At 34.6% G+C, this 22,019-nt stretch overlaps 2 protein-coding genes and 1 long non-coding RNA gene across 3 annotated transcripts; all 3 read left to right on the top strand.

The window, feature by feature from the left end:
* Positions 1–756: 756 nt before the first annotated feature.
* On the top strand, positions 757–4,251 carry LOC120123556 (uncharacterized FCP1 homology domain-containing protein C1271.03c-like). Its single transcript, XM_039142407.1, has 7 exons — positions 757–802; positions 1,922–2,242; positions 2,347–2,428; positions 2,541–2,607; positions 3,328–3,513; positions 3,620–3,677; positions 3,805–4,251. Exons 2-7 carry the CDS (start codon positions 1,966–1,968, stop codon positions 3,993–3,995), a joined length of 861 nt encoding a protein of 286 aa, XP_038998338.1. The 5' UTR covers positions 757–802; positions 1,922–1,965; the 3' UTR covers positions 3,996–4,251.
* A 1,618-nt stretch (positions 4,252–5,869) lies between these two features.
* Positions 5,870–20,033, top strand: LOC120123682 (nuclear transport factor 2-like). Its single transcript, XM_039142518.1, has 7 exons — positions 5,870–5,962; positions 6,293–6,478; positions 7,121–7,415; positions 7,495–7,733; positions 7,814–7,991; positions 8,157–8,246; positions 19,933–20,033. Exons 2-7 carry the CDS (start codon positions 6,293–6,295, stop codon positions 20,031–20,033), a joined length of 1,089 nt encoding a protein of 362 aa, XP_038998449.1. The 5' UTR covers positions 5,870–5,962.
* Positions 20,034–20,252: 219 nt separating this feature from the next.
* Positions 20,253–21,129, top strand: LOC120123557. The gene is made up of 4 exons (XR_005516206.1): positions 20,253–20,289; positions 20,375–20,440; positions 20,748–20,811; positions 20,887–21,129. It is a non-coding gene; the product is annotated as an uncharacterized LOC120123557 (long non-coding RNA).
* Positions 21,130–22,019: the final 890 nt, after the last annotated feature.

Here is a 22,019-nt window from a genome sequence, read left to right as displayed (position 1 = left end):
ACTTCTCAAACATATCTTAAAATTTCAAATTAAAAGAATTGTGAATGACAAGATTGGATTGGACGGATAAATAGCAGACCGAAATAACTGCCTTTAAATTACAAGTGGTTTAAACAAAGTAAAAAGGAAATATTCATACGGTGAGGGGTAAGTAAGAGCGGTAAATGGTAATATCCCCAAAGATTTAAGGGTACAATATACAAATGGTCCCTCAATTATAGAATATTATTTTATTAAATCCCTCAATTATTGAAAATTATAAAATAATCTTATAACTATAGGATGCTGATTATTGAGTTTTTTGACTTTACAAAATTACAAAATAGTCACTTAATTATTCATATATTTCAAACTCGTCATTTTTCGTTAAAATTTTGATGGGCATTTGAGTTGGACTTTAACGTATTGACTGAGATTTGATAAAATATAATCCTATAATATCAAATGACTATACAATATATACTATTTTAGGATAAGATTTTATCTTTTCTCAGTTGCAAGTCAATGTCTAGTTCAAATAACTGCTAAATTTTTAACAAAAAAAAGACGAGTTTGAAATATATGTAGTCAAATGACTATTTTATAACTTTTAATAATTAAGGGACTCAACAAAACACTACCATATAGTTAAATCATTTTATAATTTTTAATAGTTGAATGCTCAACAAAATAATACCCAATAATCAGGGGACCATTTGTGTACTTTTATCCAATATTTAAAGATGCCATTTTTTTTAAGCTTCTCTTTACGAAAATCTAAATCCCATCTCTCACGTCAACTATTCAATCCCAATTCTCAAAGGTCTGTTCTTCTCCAATTATCTATTTTTTCTGGGTTTTTTTAGAGTTTAATGTGTTGTTTAGTTACTTCTAATTGTCTTTCTCGTCGCTCGAGATACAATTTTATCGGGGTTTTTTTTACAAGAAACCCTAGAAATCGTTGCAAATTGTTTCAATTTGTAATATGCTAATTTCTAACTATGCCAGTTGGGGAATTTTCTTTTTTTATGTCTCTGCGATCTTTTTGAAGTTATTTTTGTATGTTTTTCAAGCTTTAATTCTTTTCACCAAGAATGCTCTTTGCATTATAGTGATTACTTAAATGATAATTATTATATACAGGTTTAGGATCCGCTTACATCTGGTATAGATTTTTAGTTCTACACTTTTTTAGATGATTGGATGTTGTATGAATCGATGATATTAACGGTAGAAAATGAGGAGATATTCTCTGAATCCTAAAATGTTTTTACAGGGTGTGGACAAATCCTGACTCTTATATATATAGTTAGATAATTATCATGACTATGTTTCTTTTACTTGAAGTATCTGCGTCGAACACTAATTTCATATATTTTAAGCTCGATCGATTAACCGAAAACCGCCAAGAGGGGGTTTATTTGCTATATCATAATATAGGTTCATCAATATATTTGGATATGAATATCGAGCATACATTTGTTTGGTACGTTTTAGTTGTTGACGCTCAACCTGAGTCTAAGCAGCGTAGGATTGTAATACAACTATCTATACTTGAAACCTAAGTGCAAAAGCTGGTGAAGATGGCTTTTAATGTTGGGACTATAATGTTTTTGCTAGCTCTCGTTGGCTTATAAAATAGGAAGTACACATTTTGTTTTGTGGATAGTTTGTAATTTAACTCGATGACTTGAGTTAGAAAATGTATTTTAGCATTTAGAGTTTTTTTCCCCTTTATTTTTGTTTTTTTAGACTCTTGATATGGAGGAGTCTTTGCCTAGATGTCCAATCCATTGAATTGTTGGTTGGTCGCTAACAATGAAGATAAAGTTTTATGTCTAGTCGTGAATGGTTAACTAATAGTTCTGAGCCTAAAATTTGTATGTTATACTAAGAAGTTTGCTTCATCATGTTATTTGATACTTTTTGCCTTTGGTGACAGGGACATGAAAAAAAAGGAAGGAATAGGGGAGATTGTGGAAAAACATGGAGGCTGACTTGGTTAAGGAAGTTGGCCTTACTAACACTGATCAAACGGATACTGTTTCAGGTCCAACTCCATCGGATAAAGGAAACAGTGAAGAAAAGAGTGATTCATTTGATGCAAATGTAACAAATGATGTATCTCTTGCTATTGGTATACCTCCTGTTAGTCACTCAAGGAAAAAACTTATTGTTCTTGATTTGAATGGGATTCTGGCTGATATAGTCTATGCTCCGCCGAATGATCATGCTCCAGATGTATACATTGCAGGACGGGCAAGTGAGAACCTGGTGTCCTAAACTTCGTTTGCCTAGGTTAATGCATTTTATGTTCAAACTATTTTTAAAACTAATTTGGAATTTCCTTCCCTTTTCTTTTCACAGTGTTTAAAAGACCCTACTGTGATGATTTTTTAAAGTTTTGTTGTGAGAGGTTTGAAGTTGGTATCTGGTCTTCAAGACATAGGTACTTTTCATTTTTTTGGGAACCAAACAATGGATGGCCTTTTCTTAATGCTGGATAGATGCAATGGAGAATTAATATGTTACCTTATTTGCTGGAATTTTTACTTTTGCAGGAAAAATGTTGAAAAATTTATTGATTATCTGATGGGAGATATGAAACGTAAATTGCTGTTTTGTTGGGTAATTATGGCCTGTTTCATTTTACTTTCTGTTAAAACTTTGCGTTGCTGCAGAAGTCTTTACATTTTTGTATACTCTGTTTTAAGTCATCTTTAATACCATTGCCTTGTCATTACCTTGGTGCCACTGCGTAAGTAAAAAAAGGCCTGCTTGGCTCCCCTGCCTTAGTAAATGCTCTTGGTGATTCCCATTCAATCACCATTAAGATTAAAGAATGAATCTTTGAGCCTTTGCTTTGAATTCTTTGAAAAAAGAACAGAAAGAAAAGACCTGCTTGGTGTCATTGCCTAGAAAGTGCTCTAGCTGACTGGTGTTCAATCACTATCAAGAGCAAAAATTGAACCTTTGAGCCATTTGGCCTTTGCTTTCTGTTCCCAAAAGAAAAGAAAAAAGTCCTGCTTTCTTGTCTCGATGAGTAACAGAATTTGATTTCCCTAGTTTGAGGATTAGTTGCTTTGATGCTATATTACGTGAGAACTAAGATAAGTGATAGCATAGGAAGATATTGACAGTGCTGTTACTTGAACAAATCATGAATTAATATGTTGTTTTGCTATAATGTTCGAATGTCCTTGTACTTCTTTAAGATTTTATGAGTACCTACAAATATACTGGTCTAATTTCATCAATGCACTTTACATCAAATACAATTTTTATATGCAATTAAACTGGGAACAATTCCAACTCTGATCCATTTGCTTCATGCCAACGATTAATCAGGATTCATCCGACTGCACCGCAACACGATTTGATACACCCGGGCATAAAAACAAGCCCTTGGTTTTTAAAGATTTGAGGAAGCTTTGGCGAAAACATGATCCCGATCTTCCATGGGAGAAGGGATACTATAATGAGTCAAACACATTGTTGATAGATGATTCTCCCTACAAAGCACTGCTTAATCCTGTAAGTTAACAGACTACACCATTTCTTTGGTTTAGGTCACTATTATTTGTCTGTCTTTCTAACATAGGACCTGATATTGTTTTCGATTTTCTGCTCATCTTTGTAGCCGCATACTGCAGTATTTCCTCATTCATTCAAGTTCGACATGAACGATAATATATTAGGTAAAACGACTTCTGAAATTATTTAAGTTCCGTGGTTCGAAGAATGTTGAATAAGAAAGAAAACTGAATTATCTGTCTACTAATGTTTTCCGAAGTAGCGTTCACATGTATCTTGTATTTATTTTAGGTGAAGGGGGTGATCTTAAAGTTTACTTGGAAAGGTTAGCTTCGGCCGATAATGTACGGAACTTTGTCGAGCGAAACCCTTTTGGTCAGATAGCTATCACTAAAAGAAACCAAGATTGGGGTTTCTACAGCCAGGTTATCGATTCATGTCTCCGGTCCGAACTACAAAATAACGCGGATCTTCCGACATAACTTGCGGTTCGAACACTTGAAATGAAAGTTTAGCATAAGCAACTTACTTGCAAGAAAAAAATTGATAGAAAGTATGAAACAATAGGCCTAGGGCGGATTCATTTCCGGGAATTGCTTACTTTTTGCTTAGATTTTGGTCCTCCATGCTTTCATAATTTGGTGGTGGTGTTGTTGGGTCATTTAGAACTATTCTACCTTTTCTTATTTACTTCCGGACGTTGTATTGTTTATACTATTAAACTTTTAATTTTACCAATTATAGCACTGAACTTTAATTTTCGTTTCAATTATACTTTTGGACCGTTAAATCGTTAACGGTCGGATCAAAATGAAATCGTTTTGGTGATGTGTCTACACTGGCAGCCGTCAGCCAATCATCGTGTTGTTAATGATTTAAAAGTTTAGTAGAATAATTGAAATGAAAATCAAAGTTCAATGTTGTAATTGACAATTAAAAATTCGGTGATATAAACGATATAAACGTCGAAAGTTCGACGATATTTGATGTAGTTTACTTTTTTTTAGATCATAAAGTGTGTCATATTTGGTTTGAACGAGTAAATTAAGGTCAGATACCTAATTAGAAAAATAAATATCAAATTTTACATTAAAAAAACATCAACATTTTCATCCATTTTCACTAACCTTCTACTGGTCCCCGTATATAAGGCTCTCAAGACTCAAATTCAGTATTTTTTTTAGACTCTAAAACTTTAATAAAAATAGATGATCGTATTGGTAAACGAATCATAACAGGGGATTAAATTACTGAAAGGTTACCGACAAAACATAAATTAGTCTCGAGCGACGTGAAAAGTTATCTGCAAACTCAAATCTGTATTTAAATTCAATCTGAGGGTCTAAAGCGGGGAAGATCAACAAGCTATCAGATAAGCATTATCTTGATCAATTGTTACGATGTCAGATTAACCTTTGAAATAGATAAATCAAAAAAGGTCAATTGACCGAAAAACATGCTAAAAGATAGAAGGAAACATGTTATACACGTAGACTTACTGAAAATAAAAAAATAGAGATACAACATAAGAAAAGAAATAGACAATAAAAAATATCGGTTATTAGCAACTAACATTAAAATTGATGTTATCGTCGGTCAACAAAAACGAAAAAAACTTAGATAAATTACACATCAATAAAAAAAAATTAGGTCAACGAGAGAAAGCACACTCGCAATTAGAGTTTATATATATCAGATTTATCGTTTCGAAGGTAATCAAATTTGCAACAATATTTATGTAATTTTTAGAATTTTAAAAGATAATATTTCATCCATTTTATCTCGCCTGTATCATTATATTATTTTTCCAATATAATATTTTTTCTTTTAACGATAATGACTTTAACAAATTTTTAAATTAAATATTCTTAAAGTTTAGTGAAATTCGCACAGTGGGTAAACTACATATTTAGTATCTAAACTATTAGTACTAATCCGTTTTAATATTTAAACTTTTAATTTTTTCAAATCATACTTAATGTTTAGTTTTCATTTCATTTTAGTACACATCATTAAAATTTTAATGCGATTAGTGCCTAAACTATCAGTTTTGGTCTATTTTAGCATCTAAACTTTTAATTTTTTTCATAACGCAACGTTAAGTTTTGAACGGGTACTAAAATGAAATAAAAATTAAACTTTAGATATGGTTTTGAAAAAATTGAAATTTTAGATACTGAAACGGACCAAAGCTTATAGTTTAAATACTAAATGCATAATTCACCCTAAAATTTTTAATATCATTCTTGAAGTTTAGTGACTATTAATATAATTTACCATTAAATGTTTTTAAAACGAAAACAACCCTAAGCAAAAACCAAACAAACCGTACCTTTTCTCTCTACAGTCTTCCGTAATTTTCTTTGTCTTCTTCTTCCCTTAGTATCTCTTTCCCTGCAACCAAAAACTCTCAATCTCTCTCTAAGCTCTCAACATTCCCATTTTTCAGGTACCCTTTTCTTCACTTTCCCCATATTTTCTTTTAATCTTCAAAGGAAGCATGTCTATATATGTGTATATATATAATTGTATATATCTTTGTTTTTTACTTGGTGGATATTTGTTAAAAGTTTTGTTCTTTGATAGTAGTGAATGTAGGTAAATAATAGTGAATTAAGCCTTTTTTATAGGTTTTGATTAGAAAAATTGTTAGTATTTAGGATTTTGATTTCATCACTAATTTCTACTAGATTTGGTAGTTTAAGGGGTTGCCCCTTTTCATTTGAGCTTGAAGTTATGTTATGCCTGTGGCTTATTTGTGGTGTTTTTCTTCCTGCAGATGGCATTGGAAACGGCAGCTCGCCCGGCTACTCCGAGCGCCCAAGTTGTTGGGAATGCTTTCGTCGAGCAGTATTACCACATTCTCTATAACTCTCCAGATTTGGCTCATAGATTCTATCATGATTCAAGTGTGATTAGCCGGTCGGATTCCAACGGTGTGATGACATCGGTTACAACCATGCAAGTAAGCTTGTTATTGCCTCTAGATGTTTGTTTCTTTGGCTGGTTCTAAGGTTTTCCGCCATTCGTCTTAGCTTTCATTTTGAATCTATAGCATGTTATAAGTTCCTATAATTTGTTTGGTTCCGTATGCAGTGTAGTTTTGCATCAGTAAATGATCTTTCATTAGCTATTGCCTGGTTAAGGGTGATGTAATATAGTAGGACCTCGCTAAATGATCTCAGTTAATTGATAAAATTTCACAATCCCAACTTAGAACAGTGTCTTAATCACCATTTTAAGAGGTTTGGTATTTATTCGAGCACCTTCGAAACGGTTTAGCCCTTGTTTGACCATTTTGAAAGGTTTGGCTCTTATATGAGCAGCCCTTAAAAGGTTTGGTCCGGATTTGAACATTTAGCCAAAAATTAATAATTTGCACAGGGATTAAGTCAAGAATTTTGTCTTAGGGTCAAGATTTAATAATAAATTATTTCGGGGAGGGGGCCGAATAGAAAATTTACCAATATTTAAGGTAGTGTTTGAGGGGAATGGGGGGCTGCCCTCCTGTTGTTGTCCATGAATTTATATATACTTATGTTATAGTTGCAGACAGTATGTGAACTCTGAAGTGCAAATAAATTGCAATATTGTTTTTCTTTAACAGGGTATTAATGAGAAGATTCTTTTCGTCGATTACACAAATCATAAGGCCGAGATTAATACCGCTGATGCTCAGAAATCTTACATGGAAGGAGTAACTGTATTGGTAACCGGATGTTTAACGGGCAAAGATAACTTGAAGAGAAAATTTGCGCAATCTTTTTTCCTTGCTCCTCAAGACAACGGGTATTTCGTTCTGAACGATGTGTTTAGGTATGTAGGAGATGGTGAACCCTTGGAGAAACATAAAGTTAATGGTGTTAGTGATGCTCCTAGAGTGCATCCAACACCAGCACCTGGTAAAGCGACATTTTCTTACCATATTTTCCTTTTGTTTAATCTAGATTTGTTTCGATATTCATTTGATTTTGCTTCCAGAGCCTACACAAATTCCCGATCCTCCTGCACCTGATCCAGCTACTGCACCTGTGGAAGAGAACCAAAATGTTGCTGAACAAGTTCACGAGCCGTCAGACTCGGAAAAACAGTTGGTCAATGAAAAAATGCCTGCTGTGAATCCCCACTCTCATTCGAACGGTGACGATATTCCTGCAGTTGTTGAATCAGCTTCTCCTTCGGCCCAAGAGGATTCTGCAAAGAAATCCTATGCGTCGATTGTGAGTTTATAAGTGAATATGTTTCGTTCGACAGAATTTGCGAACATTTGTTTGTTTAAGGTTATTATTTGTTGTTGTAGGTGAAAGTAGCTAAAGGAAGTCTAGGGCCAACTAGAGTCTTTGTACCTTCTAATACTACAGAAGTGACGCCCAAGGAAACGGAGAAGCAGCCTCCTGTTTCTGCAGCGTCTGCTCCGCCAGAAGTATCTGCACCTTCTAGCGATGATGCCCCCAAGGGTAACGACATTCCCGAGGAAGGTATCTTTCGTTTTTCTCTACGTTGTGTTTACGGAAATAATTTGTTGTACCTCGGAGCGAATAGAAAAGAAGAAGCTAGTTGCTTCTTTTACTCCGGTTACGTGTGAACTAAAACGATGTTATTTTAGTATGAGTAGCCATGTTTTAAATATATTTAACTTGCAGTTGAAGGCCATTCCATTTACATTAGAAACTTGCCCTTCAATGTGACGGCTGCGCATCTCGATCAGGAGTTGAAGAAGTTTGGATCGATCTGTCATAACCATTTTTTTTTAGGTAAAACAATTAAATATTATTTTTTAAAAAAGATTATGACTTTAATTTGAAAAGAAATCGGGGAATTTGGATTAATTCGAATAAAATAGAAAAGGGAGTCGCCATCGACCTTTGGGTTAGGTAGGTCGAATACCTAAAAACGTCTTTTAAAACAATTTTAAGAAAAATCATTTTTTAGACAAAATTCGGTATGCGTTACCAAAGATTCATTTAAATGGATTCGGGAGTCGGTTACGTGTGGGGAAATGTAAATACTCCCACAACGCCCAAAATTGGTACTGTGTCGCTTACAAGTTGTCGTAAAATTGTGGAAATTACAAAACGAATATAAAGTTAAAATATGATCCGTTTATTGAACATTTATTAATTTGTTTCGAATCAATTAATTAGAGAAAATTCTTTAATTCGAAAAGAAATCTCGAATTAACAATCCTCCATTGGAAAAGCTAACTCGTCTATTTCTTATCAATAAAAGAATATTCCCTCAATCGATAAAATACGGGTCAAATATAAAATGAATATTGACAATACAAAAAAATAAAATACATAACTTGCATTGATCAATATAAAATAAAAATGAATTAACAATTAACAAACTAAAATTGATTTATTTCAAGTTCTATTTAGTTTGAACGTCGTATTAGATTGTACCACTTCGATCAAGTGATACTTTCTACACCCGTTCTACAAATTCGCGTTCTTCAAACTATTCAGATAACATTAACAGTTAAAGAAATGGAATAAAATACAAAATAAAACATACACCACAAATAAAGTTAAACATATTTATTTACATATGATATAAATAAATGCATAACATAAAAAAAATGTAGATACGATTGACATAAATACAAATCAATATTACAATCACCAAATATAATAATCAAAAAGTAAATAATAAAATTACAAGGACTAACATGATAAATAAAAAACAGAGAAAATCAGAAATAATAATTACAGACACTAAAAATAAAAATAACCCCAAACGAAATTTAGGACTAAAATGCAATAAAACATAAACATGAAGGCCGAATAATAATTAAATCTAAATACAACAATGACTAAAATAAAATACATACGAATGTCAAGACCAGATTCGAATACCACAGAAAAATATACAATGAACTAAAATAGTGACTAAAATGAACCTAAAAGAAAATTTAAGCCTAAATCAAACATTAACCCAATCGAACCCACAAGCCAACATAAAGGACCGAAATGAAAAGGAAGCAAAACAGATGACCAAAATCATAAACCTCATCTAAAATAAAAACTAAGAACAAAGATGGACTAAAATAGAAGGCAACCCAGTTTAAAGACTAAAACATAAATGTTAATAAATTCCATTAATATACATACAATGATCAAAATAAAATTAATCACAAATCAATAAACCTGAATAGGCATAAAACCAAACTAACATTACAGAAAATTTAAGGACTGAAATACACATTTCACAAGTTCCAGGCCTGATATATAAAAATTATCATAAACATCAACACATATGTTAGGACGAAAATATAACAAGAAATAAAAAGGAGACTCAAATAGAAAAACTGAAACCTAAAAGACTAAATAGGAATTAAACCATACACAAGCCAATGGCTAAAATAATATATTTACAAATATAGTGACCAATGTCAAATATTAACAAAAATAGCTTAACAAATAATAAAAGGACTAAAATATAAATAAGGAAACATCAGAATCTGAAATCAAATAAATGAAACTTCATTTAATGGCTACATCAGAACGTTACAAATACACGGGGACCTATAGTGCGATTTACCCTAAAAATATGAGAAACATGGGGAAGATTATGAACATATGGGGACCAAATGGGCTATTTACCCTTTCATGCTGAAACACGCATACCCTGACCCCCTAAACGGCGTCGTTCCAACTGGGAAATAAAAGCCCAAAACATGAGCTAAACCTCTCATCTCCCTCATTTCCCACTTGCCCCAGAAACAAAAAGAGAGAGAGGGAGAAAACTCTCTCAAATCTCTCTCTGGAGAAGAGGAACACGCCGCCGCCGGTGGAGCTCTCGGCGGAGCTCACGGCGGCCCACGACGGCAGGAGAGAGAAAACCACCCTCAAAACGATCCCCTGTTCATACCCATGTCGAAAACCGAACTCCTTTAGTCTAAAACCCTCCCCAAAGACCTAGATCTAGGTTATACCTTTCGAATAAATGAGGAAAACCGGCGACTCTCGGACTTCCAATGCCAAACCGAGGTAAGAAAATCGCTCATCTTCTTCCTTTCTTTCTTTTGTGTGGTTCTAATCTCGGTAGTCTCTTTGTTTTTTTTTTCCTCAAATGTTTTTTTTTCTGTAAACCCGAATCTTCTCCCCCTCTTTTTCTTTTCGTTCTCTCCCCACTTCATAATGGTTGCATGTTGGATTTAAGGGTTCTTTCGGTGATAATGATATCTAAGGCTTAGGGAAATTATGGGTTGTTGATTTAGGGTGATTGAATCCCGGATTATAGGGATTATAGGGATTTTTTTATTTAGGGTTTTGATTTGGAACTGATGGGGTTACTGTTTGATTGATTTTTCACTGTAGATGACGATGGTGGCGCGGGAACGGCGGCTGGACCATCGGAGTGGGCCGGAACAGTAACGGCGGCAGCTGTTCATCTGCTGTTGGCGGCGGCGGCTGGATGATGATATGTTTAGGGTTTAAAACCCTAATTGCTTGGGTACTTGTAGGCCTGAATCGGGTCTGGGCTCCAGCTTGTTGGGCTTGATGTACTGATGGGCTTAATAGCCTGCAACAAAAATGTAAAATTTGTAAATTAATAATAATAATAGTAATAATAATAATATAACGATAATAATAATAATATTAAAAAAAAGACCCGGACAAAAACGGGTGTCTACAGCTGCCCCTCTTTGCACATTCTTGTGTTAACAAGAATAGGGCAAAGACGACAAGAAAACACGTTTTTGTCTGGTTCTCCTCTTTTTGGTTTAAAAAAATAGATAGTTTTGTTGGTGGGGACGACACTGCTCATACGCAATGAAGATGTCTGGTCGTCTAAGGGTGACACGGCTCCTACGTGATGAGGAGATCTGGTCAGGGGATGACACTGCTCATATGTGATGAAGAGTTCTGGTCATCTTTAGGAGGAGTGATAACCCGATTCCTACGTGATGAGGACGGCTGGTTATCTAGGATGACACGGCTCCTACGTGATGAGGAGGTCTGGTCAGGGGATGGCACGGCTCATACGTGATGAAGAGTTCTGGCCATCTTTAGGTAGGGCGATAACACGGTTCCTACGTGATGAGGACGGCTGGTTATCTATGGTTGACATGGCTCCTACATGATGAGGAGATCTGGTCAGGGGATGGCACGGCTCATACGTGATGAAGAGTTCTGGCCATCTTTAGGGATCATGGTTTCAGGAGAAATTGATTTAAAGATTTGTTTCAAAAGAAACAGACTCAAAGATTTGTTTCTAAAGAAACACTCTCAAAGATTTTTTTTTCCACAAAATTGTCTCAAGAGAGACAAAACTTTGTTTTAAAAGATTCAAAGATTGTCGATTTTGTTTATATGGAAATAATCTCAAAGGTGTTTTCAAAAGTGTTTATTTTGTTTCAAATGAAACAATTTCAGGATTTGTTTAAAGGGAAAACTGTCTCGTGCGAGACAAATCAGCTTTGAAAATCTCAAGTGATATTAATTTTGCTTTAAGTACAACAACCTTGAAATTTGTATTATGAGAGAAAATGATGTCTCAAGCGAGACGAAATTCGCTTTAAGATATAGTCTCAAATGAGACAAAATTTGTTTTTAGAGAAATTGTCTCAAGCGAGACAAAGTTTGTTTTTTGAGAAAACGATCTCAAGTGAGATCAACTTTGTTTAATGTGAAACAAATTCGAAATTTGGATCTCAAAGGGAAAAGGTCTCAAGCGAGACGAAATTTGTTTTGAAAGAAACAACAATCTAAGGTGAGATTAATTTTGTTTTTAGTGAATCAAATTCAAAATTTGTATCTCAAAGGAAAAATGTCTCAAGCGAGACGCAATTTGTTTTAAAATTCTCAAAATTTGTGGGAAAATGTCTCAAGCGAGACATAATTTGTTTTAAAGAGAAAGTTGTCTCAAGCGAGACAAAATAAAATTTGTTTTTAAGAAAACTATCTCTAGTGAGACGACACTTTATTTATTATTATTATTATTATTTTTTGAAAGAAAATAATCTCAATAGCTCAAAGTTTGTCTATTGATTCCTGCATGTTGAGGAAACGTCTTCAGAAGATCTGATTGTTGACTTCAGGAAGCCAAATATGTGGATTGCATTGTTCTTTCAAGTTGAAAACATCTGGTTATTTCCGAGCTCTTATTTCCTGAAAAGATCAGAATGATGCATTTTTGACTAACTATTTTGGATGTTATGATAGATGTCAATATGAAATTTATTTGATTTTTTATTGAATTTGTCCTCAAGTGAGGAGAAAAATGTCTTTAATACACATGATGATAAACGTTTGATGCAAAGATGCAAACTTATGTAACATGTATGTTAGTGTATGTATGTATGTACATATATGTTGATGTATGTTTTTTCTCGAGCTGAAAGGAGAATGGTTGCGAGAGCAGTCTTCACTCTATCATTGATTCAGTTTGTCTTCATTTCCACCATGGTGTACTTTTGCAAACCTTGACCTGAGACCAATTGTTTTATTTGCCCCATCAAATTTTGCCCCACAAATTTGTCTTCTCTTGCCCCAACTTCGATCTTGAGCTTCTGAGAGATATTTGTCGAATACCAAGATATGCCTCCAGAGAGATTATCTTGTTTGGAAATGTTTTTCTTCTTCTTTTATTTTCAAAAGTTTGAAAATATCAATTGGATGAGTTCTGAAAGACGTTTAATCAAAGATTTGAAAATATTGCCCCTTTCTAGGTTTCACAATTGACAAATCACAAAAAAATAAATTCATTGAATATCAAAAATCAAATGCTCTTTTAATCTTTGATAGCTACAAATCTTTGACAAATAACCAGATTGAAATGTTGTTTTAGAGGTTAGCAACCTAAATTCCAGGGTTTGTTTCCTCTATTTGGTCATCGTGAAGATAATGACATACCCCTCTTTCTTGATTTGGCATTTTAATCGGAGGCGAACAAAATGACCAACTAGCATAGTCACTTGCTAAACTCTTTAGAACACTTCTATTTCAGCTCTCTGAAATCTTCCATTTGTTCAAGCTTCGTAGACTTACCTAGTCAAGGTAGTGCAGAAATATCGGTCTAAAAACGAGATTTCTGAGTGCTCGTGTGAAGTCGACTATAACAGGCGTTCCTCAACTCCCTTAGTCCATATTCACCGAAACTCCTTATTTAGTAAATTTGATTTAATTTGCCATTGTTTGGCTAGCTGAATTCAGCTTTATTGTACATATATTTTATAATTGCCTTTATCAGGCTAGCTGAAGGATTCATGTCGTCACAAAGTCTTCGACTTGACAATCACAGTGGAGCAAACACCGGATTGCCAAGTACCCGATCAATGTCATGGTTTGAATGCAATCTATTCATAAAGCCAGGGCTTTTGAGTTTCCTCTATTACCAATTGCTTTAGCGGAATAACTCAGCTTTATTGTATACATATATATGTTTTTTTTTTGTTTACAGATTCCATTTCTTAAGCTCGCTGAGGAAAACCTGTTATAGTCTCGGTGTTTGTTGAAGATCATAAAATCTCATCGTTAGAGTTTAATTCCCAAGCAACTGACCTAAACTAGATTCATCTACGTGGCCATTCCATCCGAGAAGATTATGCTCATCATTGAACGTCACTAACAGAAGTAAAAACTAATTTGCTTTGCAATTTCATGTGCTAGTTGCCCCATTTTGTCCGCTCCTAACACATACCTGAATGCCAAGATCGTTGATTGTTCATGCGAGGAGATGGTTAGATTGGTTCCTTCAAGGGAAGGGTATTTGCTTTGATGTATGATTGATTAGGATCAAAGGGTCTTTATTTTTCAAGGGTTCAATCTTGTCATTTGTCAAAGATTTACAACCTCAATTATTAAAATGCTTTTAATTAAAATGATATTCAAAGAATTCAAGATTAAAATTTGCTCATTGTTCACTTCCTAAGAAGGAAGCATTTTATTGAAATTGTTCAAAAGTCAAGTGATTTACAAACATTTAAACATAAGAAGAACAAAAGAAAAACAAATCCAAACAAGATGTCATGTATGAGAATGCAACAAAATCTACTGATGGATGCCCCCAGCCTGCTCCTGATCAGAATGCCCCATCACACATTGAACGTTAATGCCCCTAAATCAATCAGATCTTGGACCTTGCACTTTAATGCCCTACAATTCTCAGTGGTATGCCCTAAGATCCCAATGTGATAGCTGCATATGGCGTTAATATCATGGCCTTCAGGATATGGGGTCTCTCTTGATTTGGATTGAACTGGAGTCACAAGGTTCCTCTCAACTAGCATTGGGAGCAATTCCTCATATGTCATTGGGATTGGATTGATGCGACGGAATGTCTTATGAGGTTTGGTCCCCAGATTAGCTAGATAAGATCCTTCAATGTTAATCTCATCTCTTTCCTCATTGTCAGAAAGACTAGTGCCTCCTATCTGGCCATTCTTGAATGCTCTTTCGATCATTTCTCCACACATGACAATGTCAGAGAAACTCTTAGTGGCAACCCCTATCATGTAGTCGATATATGGAGACTTCAATGTATCGATGAATAGAGTGATGAACTCTTTTTTAGTCATTGGTGGAAGCACTTGAGATGCAATATCCCTCCATCGTTGTGCGTACTGTCGAAAGCTCTCATAATTCTTCATCCCCATATTCTGAAGCATTGTTCGATCGGGGGCCATATCAATCATGTGCTTGTATTGGCCCAGAAAAGCACTAGCCAAATCCCTCCAGGAGCGGACTTGAGAACGACTCAGTTGGTGGTACCACCTTGAAGCGGGTCCAATCAAACTGTCTTGAAAGCAGTGGATCAACATCTGATCATTGTTAGTGTATCCAGTCATCCTTCGAATAAACATCGTGAGGTGGGCATTGGGGCAACTGGTTCCCCTGTACTTTTCAAACTCGGGCATCTTGAATTTGGGCGGGAGTACCAAGTCGGGAACTAGTACTAGTTCTGTTGCATCCATCCCGTTGTGAGAGGTTTGTCCTCTCATTCCCTGAAATGTCTCTCTGCACCACTGTTTCAAATTCTCTGGGATCTCGTTCTTGGCTCTTCTCGTCGCTTGGTGACTAGGAATCCTGTTGGACGAGATAAGTGGTCGTGAATTAGCCTGTGCCTTCACACATTCAACTGTTTCACGGGTCAAGGAAATTTTCTCTCTACCTTTTCCTTGGTTAAGCTCAGCCATTTTTGCTACCATTTGGCCAACTATGTCCTTTTGGTTTTGCAAGATACGATCCACGGTGGTCTTTTGCATCTGTTCCATTTTAACCTCCCACTCAGCTTGCATCTTTTGTAAACTCTCTTCTAGCTCTTTCTTCAGTTGCTCGAATTTTGCATCCATTCTCAATACTGTGTGAATGCAGTTGCACAGTTAGAAGTGTTTCCTTAAAGTTTCCCGCAATGTATGATTAATGCATGTAACAATGCTTAAATGAATGTTGTGCAAAATGTAATGATGAAAATGCAGATGCAAAAATATTGATCCCAACGACGAATATTTTAGAACAATTTTCACCAGAGATAAAAGTTTTCACATTACAAGACAGTCCCCTTTACAGACTTGACTTCGCTTAGATGGTTGAGTCTGAAGTAGATCAATGCTTCGTCTCGGATCTTCGTCCTCGAAAATGATGCCCCTCATTGCTATGTAACCTAACTCGGTTGAGGCCCAGCGGTGTTGAAGTCATTACGCCACTCTTCAATGATTAGAGTTGGAATGATCGTAAAAGAGAATCCACTACAGGATTCTTCCTCAAATCAATGAATCGTCATTTCAGTATCGGCTATTGCACGATCATCGAGCAATTCTCATTTTAGCACCCTTAACTTCTTTAAGCCCTCGATGCATGTCTTTATATGTGACTGCTTGATTGAAAAACTTTTATCTCTTCTTGAGAAAATTTTCTCTCGAATATCCCCTTGCTGATCAACATTTTCGCAATATGTTATGATGATGCAATGCAAAGAAGAATGAAAAAAAGACACAAACAACAGAAAATAGATAAGTTAGTGCACACAAATAAAAGAAAAGAAATTAGTTAGTACTTGTAAAATAATTGATACGGGTAAAAATGTTATTCAGATATAAATATAACACCTACCCCGTCATGATATCTACCCGAACATGCTTTCAATAGATAGCAATCCTACCCGGACATGCTTTCTACCCACAATTATCTATTTTCAAGAAATTAGTCCTAACCGCATGATATCTAGTTCGCATGCTTTTATTCGAAAAGAAAATAAATTCTACGAACTTAGCAAAATATAAGGGTTTAGAAACGCTCCTCCTTGGTGTACACTTAGTTTGGGTACCTACTGACGGACATAGGTTCGATATAGCTATACCTAGGGTGACCGTTCTACGGTTCACTATATGCATGGTTTTGGCTCTAACTGGAAAAAGGGACTCGAATTGTCCTTGATGTCGGTGCCCCATTGGGCTGCCAAACCCTCTATCCTCACCCATTACAGGTTTCAAACGGAACGAGTTCAATTCGAGGGGATTCAATGTCTTATACCCATACGAGGAATAAATCCCTACGAAGGTATAAGATATGTATCCCATGGGTTATTTGCTAAAACTCATACGAAGAATAAATTCTTACGAGAGTAAAGCATTCACCCCAACTAATTTGGATCGAACCTTCGACCCAAAAGGAAAACGAAACAAGGAAAAATGATAAAATCCTGACAAAGCTGAAAGCCAAAAATAAAATGTTAGTACGACAAAAAAACGAAGCAATTAAAAATTTCAATAAACGGATCATTAATTAACTAAAAACTAGAAATCATAATTTCCACCAAGATGACAATATGTAAACGACATACAGCCTGACTCTCTAAAAAAAGTCCCCAGTGGAGTCGCCAAGCTGTCATAACCATTTTTTTTAGGTAAAACAATTAAATATTATTTTTAAAAAAAGATTATGACTTTAATTTGAAAAGAAATCGGGGAATTTGGATTAATTTGAATAAAATAGAAAAGGGAGTCGCCATCGACCTTTGGGTTAGGTAGGTCGAATACCTAAAAACGTCTTTTAAAACAATTTTAAGAAAAATCATTTTTTAGACAAAATTCGGTATGCGTTACCAAAGATTCATTTAAATGGATTCGGGAGTCGGTTACGTGTGGGGAAAGGTAAATACCCCCACAACGCCCAAAATTGGTACTGTGTCGCTTACAAGTTGTCGTAAAATTGTGGAAATTACAAAACGAATATAAAGTTAAAATATGATCCGTTTATTGAACATTTATTAATTTGTTTCGAATCAATTAATTAGAGAAAATTTTTTAATTCGAAAAGAAATCTCGAAATTAACAATCCTCCATTGGAAAAGCTAATTCGTCTATTTCTTATCAATAAAAGAATATTCCCTCAATCGATAAAATACGGGTCAAATATAAAATGAATATTGACAATACAAAAAAATAAAATACATAACTTGCATTGATCAATATAAAATAAAAATGAATTAACAATTAACAAACTAAAATTGATTTATTTCAAGTTCCATTTAGTTTGAACGTCGTATTAGATTGTACCACTTCGATCAAGTGATACTTTCTACGCCCGTTCTACAAATTCGCGTTCTTCAAACTATTCAGATAACATTAACAGTTAAAGAAATGGAATAAAATACAAAATAAAACATACACCACAAATAAAGTTAAACATATTTATTTACATATGATATAAATAAATGCATAACATAAAAAAATGTAGATACGATTGACATAAATACAAATCAATATTACAATCACCAAATATAATAATCAAAAAGTAAATAATAAAATTACAAGGACTAACATGATAAATAAAAACAGAGAAAATCAGAAATAATAATTACAGACACTAAAAATAAAAATAACCCCAAACGAAATTTAGGACTAAAATGCAATAAAACATAAACATGAAGGCCGAATAATAATTAAATCTAAATACAACAATGACTAAAATAAAATACATACGAATGTCAAGACCAGATTCGAATACCACAGAAAAATATACAATGAACTAAAATAGTGACTAAAATGAACCTAAAAGAAAATTTAAGCCTAAATCAAACATTAACCCAATCGAACCCACAAGCCAACATAAAGGACCGAAATGAAAAGGAAGCAAAACAGATGACCAAAATCATAAACCTCATCTAAAATAAAAACTAAGAACAAAGATGGACTAAAATAGAAGGCAACCCAGTTTAAAGACTAAAACATAAATGTTAATAAATTCCATTAATATACATACAATGATCAAAATAAAATTAATCACAAATCAATAAACCTGAATAGGCATAAAACCAAACTAACATTACAGAAAATTTAAGGACTGAAATACACATTTCACAAGTTCCAGGCCTGATATATAAAAATTATCATAAACATCAACACATATGTTAGGACGAAAATATAACAAGAAATAAAACGGAGACTCAAATAGAAAAACTGAAACCTAAAAGACTAAATAGGAATTAAACCATACACAAGCCAATGGCTAAAATAATATATTTACAAATATAGTGACCAATGTCAAATATTAACAAAAATAGCTTAACAAATAATAAAAAGGACTAAAATATAAATAAGGAAACATCAGAATCTGAAATCAAATAAATGAAACTTCATTTAATGGCTACATCAGAACGTTACAAATACACGGGGACCTATAGTGCGATTTACCCTAAAAATATGAGAAACACGGGGAAGATTATGAACATATGGGGACCAAATGGGCTATTTACCCTTTCATGCTGAAACACGCATACCCTGACCCCCCAAACGGCGTCGTTCCAACTGGGAAATAAAAGCCCAAAACATGAGCTAAACCTCTCATCTCCCTCATTTCCCACTTGCCCCAGAAACAAAAAGAGAGAGAGGGAGAAAACTCTCTCAAATCTCTCTCTGGAGAAGAGGAACACGCCGCCGCCGGTGGAGCTCTCGGCGGAGCTCACGGCGGCCCACGACGGCAGGAGAGAGAAAACCACCCTCAAAATGATCCCCTGTTCATACCCATGTCGAAAACCGAACTCCTTTAGTCTAAAACCCTCCCCAAAGACCTAGATCTAGGTTATACCTTTCGAATAAATGAGGAAAACCGGCGACTCTCGAACTTCCAATGCCAAACCGAGGTAAGAAAATCGCTCCTCTTCTTCCTTTCTTTCTTTTGTGTGGTTCTAATCTCGGTAGTCTCTTTGTTTTTTTTTTCCTCAAATGTTTTTTTTTCTGTAAACCCGAATCTTCTCCCCCTCTTTTTCTTTTCGTTCTCTCCCCTCTTCATAATGGTTGCATGTTGGATTTAAGGGTTCTTTCGGTGATAATGATATCTAAGGCTTATGGAAATTATGGGTTGTTGATTTAGGGTGATTGAATCCCGGATTTTCGGGATTATAGGGATTTTTTTATTTAGGGTTTTGATTTGGAACTGATGGGGTTACTGTTTGATTGATTTTTCAATGTAGATGGCGATGGTGGCGCGGGAACGGTGGCTGGACCATCGGAGTGGGCCGGAACAGTAATGGCGGTAGCTGTTCATCTGCTGTTGGCGGCGGCGGCTGGATGATGATATGTTTAGGGTTTAAAACCCTAATTGCTTGGGTACTTGTGGGCCTGAACCGGGTCTGGGCTCCAGCTTGTTGGGCTTGATGTACTGATGGGCTTAATAGCCTGCAACAAAAATGTAAAATTTGTAAATTAATAATAATAATAGTAATAATAATAATATAACGATAATAATAATAATATTAAAAAAAAAGACCCGGACAAAAACGGGTGTCTACACGATCAAGCAAGGGGGTGTCCAAGTTAGGAACAATAAGGTCGGCTGCCTACGCATTGAATGCATATATTACGTATCTTTCATCTGCATTCGTTTGTTGATTTTTTTATATTCTGTTTCTTCAGCAACAAGGGTACTGTTTCGGTTTTGTTGAATTTCTCTCGGTGAGCTCCATGAATGATGCGATTCAGGTACGACCTCTGTTTGATATACGTTGATGGATTGTTTCAAGTTCATCGGTTTCTCCGCGCTATACTTTTTACTTGGGTTACATATACAAATTTGGTAGGTATGGGTATTACCCCCTAGAAACCTACAAAATACCGGTGTGTTCGATACATATCCGTTATTTTGTAGGTATCTAGATGGTTAATGGAGCATTATCAACACCATTATATGCACGAACATAGTTTTATGATCATCTTTTGTGTCCGAAACTCTGTTCGATACACATGTTAGGTCATTGGGCATATTGAGTAATGAACTTTTACCATTCAGGCTTCACCGATTTCAATCGGAGGGCGTCAAGCTGTCGTCGAGATAAAGAGAACTTCAACTAGAGGTACAAAAAATAGTGCGCGTATAACTTGTTTTTGGAAACCTATCCGGCCTATCTGATGCTGCCATTACTTTGCAGTTGTTAATGGAAGAGGTAGTTTCCCTTCCCGAAGAGGAACGTTTCGAAACGACAGCTTCAGGGGACGAAACTACAGTGGTAACCGAAGCTTTGGATGAAATGAATATGGAAACCAAGTCGAATTCTCCGGTCGACCTAGGGGGGGTTCGGCAGGGCGTGATGGGAGAGGAAGAGGGAGAGGTAACCTTTCAAGTCGTCCGAACCAGAACTCGGCTTCTACTTGAAACTCCCGTAAGAGTAAGCTCATTTTTATGCGGAAAAATTGATCGAGAAGTCGGAGCTAGTGACGTTCGTAGCGATTCGAGTTTGACAAAGGAATTGGAAGGGTTGGATTGGATTGAATGTTAATATGAGAGGACCTTAGAGAATTTTAGAGAATTTTGTGTAGGAAGGTGTTACCATTACAAAATCACACACACACACACACACATATATATATATATATATATATATATATATATATTGGGTATAATCTTCGGTATTTAAATTATTGATCAATAAATCTAAATAAGGTATATTATAGAGATTTATTACGAAAATGATCCTTGTAAACCTATTTTTTATTTATAACGTCAAAATTTGAACTTTTATCTTCGAACTAGTAAAATTTCATTTCATTTAATTGACTTAACGTCTCGGTTTTAAATTTAGATTATTGATCACTCAAGAAATCGATTAATTTGTTATCTTTTAATTTTGAAAGGGAGGAAAGAACAATTATTCATATTATTAAACAATATAATTGTGTGTAAATTGAACGTTTAGTATTTAAATTATTAGTTTTGATTCGTTTTATTATTTAAAGTTTTATTTTTTTTTTAAAAAATGATGCTTAAAGTTTAGTTTTTGTTTTATTTTAATATCTCGTTTAAAATTTAATGTTAAGTTTTGAAAAAAAAATCAAAAGATGATGTACTAAAATGGATCAAAACTAATAGTTTAGGTACTAAATGTATTAAATTTTTAACAGCAATATACTAAAATGAAACAAAAATTAAACATTATGTATAATTTTAAAATTTTAAAAGTTTAAGTATTAAAACGGACCAAAACTGATAGTCTAGATACTAAATGTGTAGTTTACACTAAATTTTTTCAAAGTTTAACGTTAAATTTTCAATGAGTACTAAAAT

The sequence above is a fragment of the Hibiscus syriacus genome, unplaced genomic scaffold (genome assembly GCF_006381635.1).
Source record: "Hibiscus syriacus cultivar Baekdansim isolate YM2019G1 unplaced genomic scaffold, ASM638163v2 tig00110402_pilon, whole genome shotgun sequence".
Lineage (NCBI taxonomy): Eukaryota > Viridiplantae > Streptophyta > Magnoliopsida > Malvales > Malvaceae > Hibiscus > Hibiscus syriacus.
The sequence above is the reverse complement of the archived record's forward strand: the minus strand, read 5'-3'. Positions and strand labels throughout refer to the sequence as shown.

What these genes read in the sequence shown, in the direction of transcription:
- LOC120123556 (XM_039142407.1), top strand. Translation starts at nt 1,966, where the DNA reads ATGGAGGCTGACTTGGTTAAGGAAGTTGGCCTTACTAACACTGATCAA. An exon ending in ATCTGGTCTTCAAGACATAG is followed by an intron (nt 2,429 to 2,540) that starts GTACTTTTCATT and finishes TTACTTTTGCAG; the next exon opens with GAAAAATGTTGAAAAATTTA. An exon ending in GTAAATTGCTGTTTTGTTGG is followed by an intron (nt 2,608 to 3,327) that starts GTAATTATGGCC and finishes ACGATTAATCAG; the next exon opens with GATTCATCCGACTGCACCGC.
- LOC120123682 (XM_039142518.1), top strand. Translation starts at nt 6,293, where the DNA reads ATGGCATTGGAAACGGCAGCTCGCCCGGCTACTCCGAGCGCCCAAGTT. An exon ending in GCATCCAACACCAGCACCTG is followed by an intron (nt 7,416 to 7,494) that starts GTAAAGCGACAT and finishes TTTTGCTTCCAG; the next exon opens with AGCCTACACAAATTCCCGAT. An exon ending in TAACGACATTCCCGAGGAAG is followed by an intron (nt 7,992 to 8,156) that starts GTATCTTTCGTT and finishes TTTAACTTGCAG; the next exon opens with TTGAAGGCCATTCCATTTAC.